Source organism: Sitophilus oryzae, unplaced genomic scaffold (assembly GCF_002938485.1).
Source record: "Sitophilus oryzae breed Bouriz unplaced genomic scaffold, Soryzae_2.0 scaffold_1442_pilon_pilon, whole genome shotgun sequence".
NCBI lineage: Eukaryota > Metazoa > Arthropoda > Insecta > Coleoptera > Curculionidae > Sitophilus > Sitophilus oryzae.
In genome coordinates, this window is record NW_022146107.1 from 7,400,471 (window position 1) to 7,417,260 (window position 16,790).

At 30.0% G+C, this 16,790-nt stretch overlaps 1 protein-coding gene across 1 annotated transcript in view; it reads right to left on the bottom strand.

Moving 5' to 3' along the window:
• The window catches only part of LOC115877191 (potassium voltage-gated channel protein Shab), a gene marked incomplete at its 5' end in the record, with an annotated part of 39,164 nt that extends 22,374 nt beyond the window's left edge, over positions 1 to 16,790 (bottom strand). Inside the window, 3 exon segments of the mRNA XM_030893351.1 lie at positions 3,887 to 3,963; positions 5,518 to 5,638; positions 16,697 to 16,790. Coding sequence (XP_030749211.1) covers positions 3,887 to 3,963; positions 5,518 to 5,638; positions 16,697 to 16,790 — 292 coding nt within the window.

Below are 16,790 nucleotides of genomic sequence, written 5' to 3' on the forward strand. Positions count from 1 at the left end.
AACCAAGCATATTTTCAGATTAATTCAAAATGGGTTATATATACGAATAACATAGGAAGCAATGTACAAGTAGCTCGAACTCGAATGTCAATTATAAGTAGCCTAATCTGGCGAACTATTTTGACGCTACTATCAATCTAGAGCAGTTTTAAAAGATATAATTAATAATAAAGTATATCTACCAACTATGTACACTACTTCATAAAATTCTACTTGAATTGTTAGTAAAAATGTATTTGTAAATCTACAATATTTGATATATTCATTGCTGGCGATGATAGTATGAACTGTACATATTTTGTTAGCTTTTTTATAATTTTCATCATTAAAATATCTTAATTCTATAGAGAGATTTAATATATTTAAAAAATACCTCATAAAAAATTGCTTATATTCCTTAAATATTTTTAATTTAAAATTATAAATAATAATAACTTAACTACAACTCTATAATACCTTAGATTTATAATTATTTCGCATATAATTATTGACCTAAATTATATTTATAATATATAGCATATTGAGATAATTGAAATTAAACTTAAAATAACTACTTTTACCCAATATAATGTATTCTTCCAACTTGATATTTTAAAATATAATTATAATGATTTTTCTACATTTCCAACAATTCTTGTTTCATCAGTTTTTGAAGCTACCTAATATTCATAGTTCCTTGGCAATAAAGCAATGTAAATCCAATTGTAAGACATATAGACATCCTGGTGCGTCTCAAAAGTGGCGCTCACCCCTATAACTTTTTTTATTTTTTCAGATAAAACAACGAGATTTGGTATGTTAGTATATGACATAAATTGGGATTGATTGACGTATTCATTTGTTTTCGATCACTTCCGGTTTCACCGGAAATAACTACAACTTTTGATTTTTAAATGGCATCCTCGGTATTTTTTTACTTTATTCGATAGAAAATGACACTCTGAATCGAATTACATATCATATGTCAATTTTTGACATAGTCACTCAAAAACAAATTCTATTTTAAATTTCAATCTAGAGTGCCATGGCTGTGTTAAAAACACTAATTTTTAATCAAGGAGCCTTGGAAAAATAGATTTGATCGTCTAATGTTTTTAGTGTCTTGTCCTGGCCGGTGAAAAGATGCCCAAATCTTATTTTTAATAATTTCTCAATTTTTTCAAATTGAACGCGGGTGGCTCATTAACATATTTGGAAAAAGCATTTTTTTACGAATAATTTGATACCACACACTTGGTATTTCGAGTCAAAATGTCGTTATGAACCGCATGTTAAAATTTCAAATAAACCATATGCCAAAATGTCAAAAGTTGATATATGATATGTCATTCGATTCAGAGTGTCATTTTCTATCGAATAAAGTAAAAAATCACAGATCAAGTTTGTTTCGCCAGATCCAACATCTCTTAAATATGAATATTATACCTACACTTAATACTTAAGAGAACTCAGACATATGTAATTTATTATATTATATAGTAATGTGATATATAATTATTGAAAGATGAATTCAATAATTCTTCTCAGAAACTAAAATTAATTCCTTTAGTAATAAATAATTGTAATACCAGATTGTACAGAATGAAAGCCAACAAAACAGAACAGATCACTTACAACTTTAGCAAATATTAATATTTAAGCAGTATCTAAAGTTATTATTCTAACCCGTATTTACGTTCTAGTATCTAAAATAATGGTTATTGTAATAAAAGCAAATTTATTTAGCAAAATTCAGCAAGATCTGCTAAATAAAAATTTAAGCATATGAAGTATTATGAAAATATACATATATTTATTAAATCAAAATATTACAATTAGTATTTAATGGGCTTGAATATGTTGATTAAATTATAATTTGGTACTGATCCAAATAGTCACCAAAAAGACTGAATTATAACCGACAGCGCATTTCAGAGTTCGAATGATTAGAGTGCGACTGGTTGTCGCATTTGCCCATTCACCATCAAACGTACGTATATAAAAAAAGTTATAAGGCAGAAACAGCTGAAAAGGCACGATTAAATATAAAAAACAACACCGATATTCTCCAGATCTTCAAGTTGCAGTGGACATCTAGAACAGTTATTTGCCATATCATTCGTAGTAATTCTGATGCTCGAAAATATGTAATTCTGTGTTATTTTACATTTTTAGTCATATATATATTATTAACCTCTAATTATTATTAAACATACAAGGCAACAAAAACCCTAAAGTACAGATATTCAAATTTATAAAAATATCTATAAATTTGTATAATACTTCTCAAATTGTATAAATATTTTGTCTGTACTAACAAAAAATTATTAAGAATTATATATTTTTGACTAAACAACAATAATTTGCTAACGTTGTTTTGACATTATAAAATAATTCTTGTAAATATCTTATAAACAGTAATGTATTAACGTTAAGGAAATGTGACTCATAATACTACACATTATGGAAAATGTTGATTGTATTTTATAATAGATATTAAATCCACAGGATGAGTCTTAAAAAACATTTTTATAGATGGTATATTTCCTCAGAAACACGTCTATGAGTTTTTTTACATGATTATTGAACATTTTTACTGTGAAGATTTTTTTTACTTTGCAATTTTTTAAAAAATTTAAAGGATTTTTTTTTAATTTTTAGTAAAAAAACTAAAATCTTCATAATATAGCAACATAGAAAGTCGATTAAATTTAAAAAGAAAATCCAGAAAAGATCCAGCGATTCTCAAGAGCGATAAATTATCTGAAAAACGGTAAAGAGAAAATATGTTTCTTTTATGAAGATCTAGCAGCCCTAAAATATTTGCACTTATTTAGGACTCATCCTGTATGTAATATTAATTGGTATGAAAAAACAATATGTGATTAGTATAGTTATTACTAAAAAGTAAATACTACTGTTTTGGCTAACTAAAAATCTGTTTATGAGTGAAACTACTCACTAAAAAAGGAATAGTAAAAAATCTCGTTAAAATATTAAAAATCTTTGAAAATATTTCAATTTAATTTCTTATTTATTTTTAATTTTAGATAATATAAAACCGTATAAACTTATTTTAATATTTAATGGTAACAGACATGCATATTATGCATAATTAAATGTTATAAAAGTACGTAAATATCTGTTATTTTTTATCTCTTCCTCTAAACATAATTATGCATTATTAAATTTTCGAGCATCAGATGAAAAATATTTAGCATAAAGCAATATTTAATGTAAAACTTTTTAAAATTTTGTATCATATGAAAAATCGGAATAACCATCGATAAAAATATTAAAATTAAAATACAATTATAATGTTATTTTATTTACAGAAAAAAACGCGACAAAATCATGCTCAAGCAAAATATACACAAAAAAAATAAAGTACAAAAATTAAATAATAATAGAATTTAAGCAAAACAAAACACTAATTCACTACAATACACCAAAATACTTCACTTTTAAGACGGAACGCGCGTTTCGCTAACCATGTTAATATCCGATGATTGAAACAGTTTTAATCATCTGCTGATGATGCTATAGTTACCGATACGCACGTCCAATGTTAAAACTGAAGTGTTTTGGTATATTGTAGTAAATTAGTATTTTATTTTGCTGTTGTAACGTCAAAGGTACTAACCTCCAACAGTAATAATAGAATTTAAACTTTCCATCAGTAGAAATAATTTAAACAAAAATTAAGGTATCTTCATAAATTAATAAAATTTGTCTTCCGATAAAAAAAACTAAGCTTATGTTAAAGCTTAGTACAAAAACTAAGCTAAAACCAATAAAAAATAAGCTTAAGTTAAAGCCACCATAAAAACGTCGAAAATATAGCAAAAAATTGTTTAATGGTAGCAAGCCTCCCATTTTAACGGTAAATATGTTATGGTAAACTCACCCTAGCAGCTATCGAAGTAGTAGGTTTCTCCAGTAGGTCCCACAGCCACTTTTGCCACTGTGAACATTGGTCCTCGCCTAAACATTCACAAAAAAAATAATTAAAAATTTAAAATTATCACCTTAAGAGTAAGCAAGACTAATATATTAAATTTAAAAAGTATTTCAAATTTATCTAAGTATAATATAATTAAATAGTAGAATAAACTAGGCTAAACTGAAATCAATCTAAGCTTTATATCATGAACAGTGATGGACGTATATACAAAATAAAATCATAAATGTAAATAGCGTATAAAAAAATCTGGGTATATACCTATACATTTAGATGAATACCCTAATTTTATAAAAGGAGTTCTCGCCGACCACATTGTAAAAACCCGCTATAACACAAGAAATATATCTACAATATACAGTGTAAGCTCAAAAATATTAAACCGGTACTTCTGCCAGTTGTCAGTGTCAAAAATAAATTACAAATTTTCGGATACTTAACCGTAAATATGCGACGCAAACTTTATAAGAAAAAAGATTTTTAGCGAAAAAATTAGAAGGCACATGTAAGCCTCGTTTAGAACATCGAAATTAGTGGAATAAATTAGTGGTTTTAATTAGCGTAGAAATGTGTTCCTTTAATTTTCAATGTAAGACATTCAGAAAGTCAAAATTAGTGATAGTAAAGCTTCATTCAGAACCTCGAAATCAGTGGAATAAATTAGTAGTTTCAATTAGTCGTAGAAGTTTGTTCACCTAATTTTAATGTGAGCATTCAGAACGTTATAATTAGTGGTAGTAATTTTTATTTATTGGAAAAAGTTAACAAACTTTTGACTTTTCTATTAATTATACCGTATGATCGAAAAAAAACGGCGTCCAGTTGGCTTGAAAATGACGATCAATGACATTTTCCCAATAATTTTACATATAAAATGACAGCGATGTTCATTTCATAGCCATCGCTGACGCCGTTTTTTTTCGATCATACGGTACTTCAAAATTTGCGAGGAATGTCATTTTGGCCTTTGATTATCACCCGTCAAGAAAAATTTTGGTTAGAAATCAAAAGTTTATTGTTTTATAAGCTAAATATTATGCTTTCTCTATGGATACAACAGACTACCGCAAGCTGTTGCTAGGATATTTCATTAATTTTAATTGTGTTTTTTAGACATTGTGAATGATCGTAAACTAAAAAGTATGAAGTGTAATTGAAACCACTAATTTATTCCACTAATTGGGAGGTTCTGAGATTATTAGCACTAATTTTGACGTTCTGAGTTCTGAATGCTTATATTGAAATTAAAGAAACAACCTGTTACTCTAATTAAAACCACTAATTTCGAGGTTATGAATGAAGCTTATTATCGTAAAATAAAAAAAAACAAATACATAAGAATCCACCTTAAGTCAAAAATGTATTACTGCACTGTTATTTGAACCTTGCCTACCACCACATTTTCCTATAATATCAGTAATAACATTTTGGAATAAAAAATTGTATTGAAAATGCATAGTTCAAATGGTCAAATAGTATATTTCTTGAGCGCTTCCGCTAGAAAGGTTAGGTATCTATCGAACGATAAATGTTTTAAATTAGTTTTCGTCATAGTTTAGTTCGCTTGACTTACATACCGAATTCTTCTTCGTCTCGTTGTCGAAGAGATTCAGCCTCCTTTCTCATTTCTTCATGCACGTGCTCTTTCCTCTGATGGTATTTGTGTTGGCAGCAAGATTCTAAATATAATTCGTCTACCTGTAATAGATGTAAACGTAATAGGTAAAAAGTTATTAGGTAAAATATGGTATATAAACATCTCATAATTCATTTAATTTCAAGGAATAATTAAAAAACAAACATTTTTTCTTTAGTTCTGAGTTTAATACGTAGCGCGCTGTTACGTACATATATTATTACTACTTATTCCACAATCTACATTAGAACTGTATATTAGCAGTAAGTGTATCGTGATCCGTGATACAACACCACCCCCTCCACTTAAGGCCATTCAACATGATATGCGCAAGGCAAATATGGCGGCGAAGGCAGTGCATTTTTAAATTGTTTACCTTCAACCTGAAAAGCCGGTAGTGGTTTCTCGTTCCGATTGCATACCAGAAATAATTAATTATATCTAGTTTGTTGTGCTTCTGCAACACGTTTGTTTAGTTCTTAGTGTTCAGTGCAGGGAGTGGTCAGAAAATTGTGATAAAATAAGAGTGTAATAAAAATCCAAACCAGACATTCCACATAGGGAACTTCAAACTTTTGTGCTTGTCGTACTCATGTATTATTAATTATTTTAAAGTAAGAACTAGAAGTATTTATCAAGATATTACACCTAAATGAGTAAAAAGCCTTCACCGCCAGTCTGCATAGTACTTTATAATGGTTACTTACAATAATCAAAAGATAGGTATTAAAGGGTTAACATTTTATTGTAGCATACCTTTTACATGCTCTGTTCCAAATTGTCACGGAAATTATAGAGGGGGTCCCAAGGTTTCTGCTTTTATATTCCCAAAAAATGACGAGCTTCTTAAAAAATGGTTGACAGCTATTAAAAGAGATAATTTCACTCCTACTGGTAGTTCTCGGGTAAGGAGTTCTCGGAGAGTGCATTAAATATGCCTCAAAAAAGCCAAAGGCCAAAACCTCTGTTACCCTAGTGAGGATGTTGTTATGGCTACTGCTTACTATACCTCACTATAAGTAAAATATTGGAAGAAGAATCAAGCTTTTTACATCAAAATGATCACAGAAAGATATTGAGAACATTGACATTTGAAAATATAAATGGCCTGGCTGTAAGTCCTTTTTTAGGTCACAATTGCCCCTCACATACGTCAGAATTATTTTATCCATCTTGTTCAGAATTTCCAATATTTTATTGAAGAACTGTGCAAAAAAAAGGAATGACGTCTTTACCACAAAGACAATGCCCTATGTAAAGAGAAAGAGAAGAGAAAACTAAGCTAAAGTATTTAGTGTTTTTCTATTTAAAATCTTGAAACACACTTTGTGTTTTTTAGTTATCCTCCATTTGTGTAATGCTCGAAACATAGAAGAAATATTCCATATTTTTTGATCCAAGCCAGTGTAGTTTATAATTCCAAGGCTTTTACTAAGACAAGTAACTTCCTATACTGTCCATAATAGTATATATTTATCAAACGTTCAGTAAATTCTAAACTATGGTAGGTAAATGTTTACAATTGAATATTTAGTTTATATTGCTATTTTCTGTCATATATATTTCTGGTTATTTCTTTTTCCGATGATTTTGTACACCCTATATATGCTACCTCAAGTTTGAATATTTTAACACTACCTATTTTCTGAGAAAGCAGACCTTTTTATAAAAACTAACATAAACTGATGTTTTCATAAAAGTAATAATACAAAAAATTCCATACTTATGTGGAGAACTTTAGACTCCCCGTATATTAAAAAATGAGTGAAATATTACGTAATCTAACCCGACATGTGTGTGAAAAATGTCTATTTGGAAATAAAACAGGGTTTAAAATACGCGCCAAATAAAGCACTATCTCCGCCATATTGGAAAAGGTTGAACGGCCTTAAGTGGAGGGGGGTGGTGGATACAAACTGTCAAAATGCAATAAAAATTAAGTCTTAAGTTTATGTAAAGTAAGATTTATGTCAATATATTATGATATTGAGACCTTTTTGCTATTTCCGTCTAATGGTAAATAGTATTAACACAACTAATTGCTAACAAAGCATTTTCGTAGAAAAAGCCATTGCTATAAACTCGAGCCATGAACTGACGCATATCAGTCCGTGTGGACCATCCCAGCATTTAAACACCAAACCCCTCAAGGCACAAAATGTAAATTTTATGTGTGTGTCTACCTTAAGAGACAAAACGGGTCATATTATTTGTACGCAAGAGTAAAAAAAAGTAGTATGTAGGTACTTACATTGATCATAATTATTATTAATGCAATAACTTTTAAGACTATATTTTGAAACATAAATATTCACTTTGTTTTACTTGTGCTGTTAGAAAATCATAAATATTTCATGTGTTATTAAAGATGGCTAAAAATAAGCTCGTTTATATTTTTGAAGTAAATTCGTCATATTTATTTTTATTATAATAAATGGAAGAAATATTAGATGCATAATTTTATAAAATCATTGGCACTGTATCAAAATGTGCATTTATTATTATAAACTGACCTGAAGCGAAATATGTTACATATTTATCAATAATTCAATTTACTACAAACAAAATGTTCTAAACAAGAGTTATGGAAATATATCTACTTTTACTGTTTAAGAAAATGTAGGAACTAGTGGGCTTGCAGTCGGAAGGGTTTGACAAAGAATTAATACGCTTTGTTAATTGTCAAGCTTTCGGAATTTATTCATTCCTTCCTCATGACACTAAAATGGAAATACATGTTATACAATTATTGCTCTAAAAGTTAAGAAGAAAAAACTTACTTAACGTGGTACAACTACTTATATAGTTTACTATCAATGGTTATTAAGCAACACAATGGTTTAATATTTTGATTTATTTTTAAAATTCCAAGGATTAACTTTTGTCCATTTCGTAATCCACTGTATTTTAGCAAATAATTGCTTTAAAACAAACATCTCTTTAAACAATACTTAACTCCAACCAAACTTTGAAAACACCTGAATGTAGTATTTAGCAATAAAAAGAATTGAAGATAGAAGCGTTTGTCTAGCAGGTAAAAAGACCATACCATAACGTGGTGGTATACCATGTCTAAAGTCGAATCAGAAACAAAGCACATTTAAATGAAAACTAAATACCTGAACCCAATGGACACCCCAATTCCAGCATCCTACCGGCAGAAAACTACGCCATCGGGGAAATGCGTACAACTCTATCTTCGATATGAACTATCGGAAACAAGAAATAGCCATCTTATCTTAGTAGTCAAGAAGCTTAAAAGCGATCAACAGCTGTATCAATAAATCTTGAAATTGGTCAAAGAATGGCGAGAGAAACTGAGCAAATTAGGCAAAAAATAAAGTTCTCCTCAATATACATATATACCTAACGATCTAGTTAGAAACAAGAACCCCATACAATCTACATCTACATAGTCACCTAATAAATAGCATATACAGGTGAGTTTGCTACGATGTTCTCTATGGGTATCACGGAAACTACTGGAGATAGAGAGTCGGTTAAATGGGGGAAAGACCAGAAGTTTTGTGGGGTCATCATAAATAAGGCCTTTCCGATTTTTGAAAAGTTCATGGCTTACAAGATATTTCGAAAAACAAATTTTGGCTATTTTAAAAATTGTCCCTAATTCCATTATAAGCTATTTTAGACAAAAAGTTTTCAGATAAAAGTTGTAGATAATCACATTCTTAAAGAGATCGTGTCCTCCATTTTTTTCTAAAGCCTGTCATTTTTGACATATAATACAAACATATGTTTTTTAAATGGAAACCATAGTTGGCCATGACTTCATAAAAATCGTCATTTTTTAAGCTTCTTGATGATATAAGCTATAATATCTTTTCTTCGAAAAATTACTGAGTTATAGCCAATTCTTATCATTTTTAAACAATTTCACTTAGTTAGCCATCGAAACAAGTTCAATCGTGTTTGCTCTCATAAATGTGAAGCTGTCACATCACAGCCAAACTTATTAAATTAAAATAAACAAAAATTGTAAATATGAATTTTTCAAATGAAGAAAAGCGTGTAGATACTCGCGCATCAATAGAGTGGTTCCAACATGACTTTCATTATGACACACCACCCCCCACCCCCCGTAATAAAAGAAATGTTAAAAATTATTTATATCATAATTATGCAAACGCAGGGATAGGAAGAGGTGGACTAATTGCATAGGCCTCCTCGATCACCTGACCTATCCATTTTAGATTTTTTATGCGGTATAGTTAACAATTAGGTTTACAAAAGAACTTATGAATTAAGAGAGGCACTCCAAGTGGCAGTACGAGAAAAGTTTAATTAAGTCGACCAGTCCTTCTGTGAGAATAGGTAGTAATTCGCAGTTTTAAAAAGATGCAACTCAAAACAATGGCGAATTTTTTGAACATTTTCTAAAATAACTATTTTTCTAAAATATAAAGTGTTAGTAGTGATATTATTTTTTTTAAGTTTTAGTTTGTGTAATATAAATTGTAAAGAACCGTTCAGTAATATATTCTGAATTTTTATAAGTTATAAATCATAACAGAATAAGAATACCATGCAATCTAAGTGAAATTAGTCAAGAAAGATAAGAATTGGCTATAACTAAATTTAACTTTTCTAACATGTCTTGAAAACCGTTCTCTGAAAAACGTAACATTCACCGGTCAACGGATCCTCGAAAATGTATGGTCAAGAAAAGTTGAACCTAACCTACACGCTTTTCTTCATTTGAAAAATTCATATACAATTTTTGTTTATTTTAATTTACAAAGTTTGGATGTGACAGTTTCACATTTATAAGAGCAAAGACAATTGAACGTGTTTCCATGGCTAACTAAGTGAAATTGTTTAAAAATGATTAGAATTGGCTATAACTCAATAATTTTTCGAAAAAAACATATTATAGCTTATATCGTTGAAAAGCTTAAAAATGGCGCTTTCTATGGAGTCTTGGCCAACTATGGCTTCCATTTAAAAAACATATGTTTGTGTCATATGTGAAAAATAACAGGCTTTAGAAAAAACGGAGGACACAATATCATTAAGGATGTGATTATCTACAGCTTTTATCTGAAAACTTTTTGTCTAAAATAGCTTATAATGGAATTAGGGACAATTTTTAAAATAGCCGAAATTTGTTTTTTTCGAAATATCTAGTAAGCCATGAACTTTTTCAAAAATCTGAAAGGCGCATATTTATGACCCCACAAAACTACATTTCTTTCCCCATTTAACCGACTCTCTATCTCAGGCAGATTCCGAGATATCCATAGAGAACACCGTAGGAAACTCACCCTGTAGGTACCATCCTTTGACACTAAAATACTGGAATGCAACAGTAAAAACTTACTACAGTAGTACTTACAATTTAAAAGATTCTGTGTTAAAAAAACTCTCAAAACAAACCACGGCAACTAATATTTTTAACTAAAATATTGAAGTTCTGACGTTCTAAATAAAATACAAAAATGCACTGTTTAATCTCTCAAATATAGTCATGCTAGGAAAACTATTGTCGCCAATAAGACTTAAAGTTTCTTTTGTATCATAGATAGGTAATATTCTTTCTGTTTTTACTCACCTCCATTAGCCTTTCAGTAACCTACTTTTTTTTAATTAACTGTATGCTCCACTTAAGCGGGATATTTACTGAATACAAATTAGTTATAATTTATTGATCTGTTGTTCCGATACGTGGTTTATAATTAATAGTCTTTTTTATTCTAACCAAATACATAAATTTCGAGTTTGGGTGTCAGCCAACGATCAAAAGATTATCCTAATCCTTGTTTTGCATTATTTTTCGCTGGACAATACCAAGCATGCATAATTTTTTTATCGTTCGATATTAGCTGGTTTAAAAATAAATTTTAATTTCAATATAAAGTTTAAACATATTATTACCAAAATGTTCTCATTCCTACTCAAAGATAAATTGGTGTCTAATTTATACAGGATATTACGAAAGCGTAGAGCGTCATTCAATATTGTGAAATATTTTCAGCAAATTATATTTTCATTTCTGTAAATTTACTCTTTTTTACCAATTTCTACTTGCTAGATTAGATTTGATTCTTTGAAGCAGCTGTCGCAGTCGGCCTGGTCCACCAATGCCTTTTTCAGGTCTAGTTTGTGGTCTAGTTCTGATCCTTAGGTTACATTCTCCAGTCCCATCCTTTTAAAAATCTAGCAACTTGGAGACTGAACCCTCCATATCACCTGTATTAGGGTGTCCGTTATTTACCGTTGATCATCTCTCACGACGCCATCTAAATTTTTAGTTTATTGTCTAGAAAAAATAACAGAATTCATTGTAAACCCTAAATACGGCCAAACCTTGCCCCAAAACGATTCATTTTCCATTTAAATTACAGTGTCTGTCCGTCTTTTATAGCTACGGGTATCCGTGAGAGGGGAACGATATTCTCTCGATGTTTTTCGTAAAAATTTCAGATTTGATGCCCCATCAATAAAAAAATTACACAAATTTGCAAGTAGCCAATAAAATGAGTGGGCGGAGCGATTTGCGGTGACGTACTTCCGTCAAGTTGACGAATAAAATATATTGTTGTTTATTTAAATGTTTTTGGTCCGCATTCCTTTCATAGACAATAGATCCAGTAGACGTACTGTACAGGGTGGGTCAAATTCGACGCTTTTAAATGGAAACACCCTTTCTATAGGGCTGCATTTGAAAACCAATATCGGTGTCTGACACTTTCATCAAAAACATGATGGTGACAACCGCACATCAAAATCTGTTACCGTTTCGGTGTTTTTCAAAAAATGTGCATTTCAACAAGCTGTAACTTTTTGCTATGGAAATTGCGCTTTATGCAAACATTTCCAAAGCACCTTTTACGTAGAATCTAATTGTTTGGCATAGCCTTTAAAATTAATTTAAGAGTTATCAACAGAAAAAAATTGATTTTTTGCGCGGGTCACCCTGTATATTTTTAATTTATTGAAAATAATTTAAAATTTCCTTTCCAAAAATATAACACACTTGATATTTTGCTGATTCCTCTTCGAGATATAGAGTATATAAAAATTCGCCCAAGCTAAAATAAGTATTGAACGGCACCGGCTGTACGCAAAAAAATTTAGCTGTGAGCATCAATTAAAACGAAAATAATATTTGCTATGAGAGATGCAGAGCAACAATTTAAAAATATATTTAACCAACATCAACACATTTAAACTATATCTCATAACAATAAAAATAAATAGCAAACCAGGACATGATTTTGCTACAGGTGTTTCGACATATTCACTTCATTATGTACAGACGGGGCAGTTTTTTGAACATTTCTTGCGGAATTCATTAACTCAGTGGGGTGAGCGATCTCCTCATAACTGCTAAGTATTTCTAATTTTATCTAGATTATACAGAAGTATCAAGGAACCTTTATTTTCGTAAATATATCCATAGGATTAATCCATGGGCACTAGGTCAGGCGGCCTCGACGGCCAACGGCTGGGTTATTGGTCACATTAATTATTCTTGAAAATTGGCTGCAGAAATTTGCTGGATAACTTCAGTTCAGAAGGTGCGTCGTCTTGCTGGAAAATATGTTTTCGAGTCTCTTTTAAGGGCATATCATCAACAGGGTCCAAGCCTGGCCAGGTTAAAAAGTGGCGAACTTAAAAAGTGGTATTTCTGAAGGGGATTATAAAATATCAAGTGTGCTATATTTTTGAAAGGTAATTTTAAATTCTTTTCAGCTAATTAAAAATATACAGGGTGTCCCATATAAAAAATCAAATTTTCTTGTTGAGACTTTTTAAATTATTAATTTTAAAAAAATTATACTTAAACCATTAAATTTACGTAAAAAGGTGCTTTTGGAAATGTTTCTTGTATTAAAATACAAAATTTTCCATAGCAAAAAGTTACAGCGATTTGTTAAAAATGCATATTTTTGAAAAACACCCCGTAACTCCGAAACGGTAACAGATATCGATATGCGGTTTTCACCATCATGTTTTTGACAAAAATTGAGCTCCAGACACCGATATTAGTTTTTGTCTATCTCCTATAGAAAAGAGTGTTTCCATTTAAAAGCGTCGAATTTGACCCACACTGTACATGGGAATTTGCCAAATTTTGCAAATAATTTTTTTTCTCTCGATCTTGCTCTCTCGCAGCCATGACAATCACATGTTCTGAACATTGTTGTTGAACAAGTTTGTGTGTTCATCACATACAGAACTGGGCGCTCTACAAAAAGGGTCTCTTACAATTTTTCGATAAATCTACTCCTTCAAAAGTTATTCACGGTTAAAGTTACACGGTAAATTCCTAAATTTTTCAACTTTTTTGACAAAATTATGATTATTTTTGAAAGATTTAATGTATTATTTGAAAAAAAAAGCAATTTTCATGATACCATGATAAACAATTTTGAACAATGGAAAACAAATGAATGCACGACAGGTAGTTAATTCTAACACTTATTATTTTTGAGCTTGTATTCTTTTGCAGTACTTAATTAACTAATATTTCGTTAATAAATTTATATTAATTAACTAAAGTTCTGTAAATTTCTGTTATTTTTATTTTTTTTTATATTGAGATGACGATTTGAATTTATTTTTACAAACATTCTTGCCAACATACGGATATTTTTACCTACTTAACGCATTTAGTATCTCGACCAGTCACCATGTCTAGCCGGACCGTGCACCTCTCCAACTTCCAACCCACAGTTCCAATGGCGGCCGAAGTTCCGGATCATTTTCCAACGATTCCCGCCAAATTTAAATCGTAGGTTATTTTTTTGCCTTTTATTATAAACTTGTAACTTTCGAGAGTAAGTTCTTAAGTAATAGTAGCATAATTTAACCTAAATTTCAAAAACGTACGAAGTTCTACAAAATCGGTCGGGTATTTCGCGTATTACATCTATAAACAAAAAAAACTTACCCCAGAGACTAGCCAACGCAATCAAAATACGCCTATGATATATTTTGAATTGTCAAAAAAGTTGAAGAATTTAGGAATTTACCGAGTGGTTAATATTAACCGTGAATAACTTTTGAAGGAGTAGGTTTATAGAAAAAATGTAAGAGACCTTTTTTGTAGAGAGTTCAATTCTGTACAAGAATGTGTGTAATGTCATGGCTGTGGGAGGACAAGATGGAGAAAAAAACTTATTTGCCAAAAGTGGCAAATTCCCATGTTATTTGAATCCGAAATGAATCGTCTTTGGGGCAAGATTTATTGTGAATATTAAGAGTTTACAATGGTCTGTTATTTTTTTTAGATAATAAACTAAAAATTTAGAGGGCGCCGTGAGGGAAATGATCAACTTGGTAAATAACGGACACCCTACTCCTACCTTGCAAAAAAATCTTCCCTCTTTTCTCTTTCTCAACAATATACAGGTTTGTTCACCACATACGACACGGAATATTGTAGCTAACCGATTAGATTTTTGCAAATTGTAAGTTTTGGGTTCGTTGAAGGACTATTAGAGCTACAATTAAAAAATATATTTATTCGATACAGAGTGTCCCAAATAAATAAAAAATATCAAAGTTGTGTTTTTTTAAATGGAACACCCTGTATATTATTACATTTTTTGTTTCTACGATTAAAATAAAGGTAAATTTGATTAAGGTTCACCGCATTTTAATCTTACCGTTTTTGAAATGTTTAGGTTTGTGTCAAAATGCAGTAATAATTTTAATGCTTCTCTAGGCATATTTAAGTTTTTAGTTGGTAAGCAAACTAAATATTGTACTGAAGTATTCCTATTTACTACATTTTGTATTGCAATAATAAAAATTGTACTACCTTATACAGAGTGTCTAAAAATTTATTTTAAATAATTACTAGCTTTTAACGGCAATAACTTATTTAATTTAAGTAGACCACCCTATATATTTTATGAGAATCAGATGCACAATTTAATTGTCTATCAAATTGTATTATATCATTTTAATAATTTAGACCTCATTTATCAATATACCCATGGAATATTGCCATTTTAGATTATTTTTAAAGATGTAACAAATTTTTAAAGAGTACAGATACTAATGTTGTCGATATAGTTCGTTTATTTAATTAAAAAAATAAAAAACTGTTTAAATATTTGTTAAAGAGGATCAATTATTATAATTCTAGTATTCAAACTACATTAATTGACTGTTTGCGTTGATTAATAATAATTGCTCTAAATACTAAAAAACTGAATTTTGTATGTGTATTAGACAGTGTGGTAAAAAGAAACACCTTAAAAATTGTATTTCTTTTTTTTCACGAATTCTTATTTATAACAACAGAGACGTTCATTTTCATAACTTGTTATTATATTGATTTCTGATTCAAATTCACATTTATTTAGAATAATTTATTAACTAACACAATTAAATATGTAATTTAATAATATTTGGACTGAAATAATGGTGGTATATTTAACTAATGGTATGCTCTTTTATAAAGATTTAAATAGTTTTCTTTTTGTATACAAATGGGCTAGTAATATTATCCTTTTTAGCGCCTGTACATTTTGTACATTTGTTGCTTTAGAAACAATCTAAAATGTCAATATTCCATGGGTATATTGATAAATGAGGTAAACTATTAGAAAATGCATTTTCTACGAAAACTTGAAGGAATAGGTAAAAAATTATATAATACAATTTGATTGACAATTAAATTGTGCATCTAATTCTCCTAAAATATACAGGATGTTCCATTTAAATTAAACAAGTTATTGCTGTTTCACCTTAGTATTATATTTTTCGAAAATTATAATAATAATTTTCAAAATATACAAAATCATCCGGGGTATTATACCATTGATCGAACAAAAAACGGCGCTGTCATGTTATATGTAAGTATATATGGGAAATGTCATCGATCGTCATTTCGCAATAGGAATACCGTCTTTTTTTGATCATACGGTACAAGAACAAAAACTGAAAAAGAAAAAAAGTACTGTTTACTTCTCAAGGATGTTCGTGCTGGCATACTCGTCGAAATGGACAGATCGCGTGAACGCTAAGCTTGCCTATACTCAAGTTACTCATATCATACGGTTACTAGCGTTATTAAGTACACGAGTCGTTTGAGCCCGGCTTAAAAGAGAGACTCTAAAAACGTAACCAATTTTTTGAAAACTTACCCCCCAGTATTCTAGATCGTCACTGAAAGCCAGCACGCACATTTCGTCCACCAGATGCAGTTTCCCCGTTCTGTAAAAATTCAGAATCGACGAA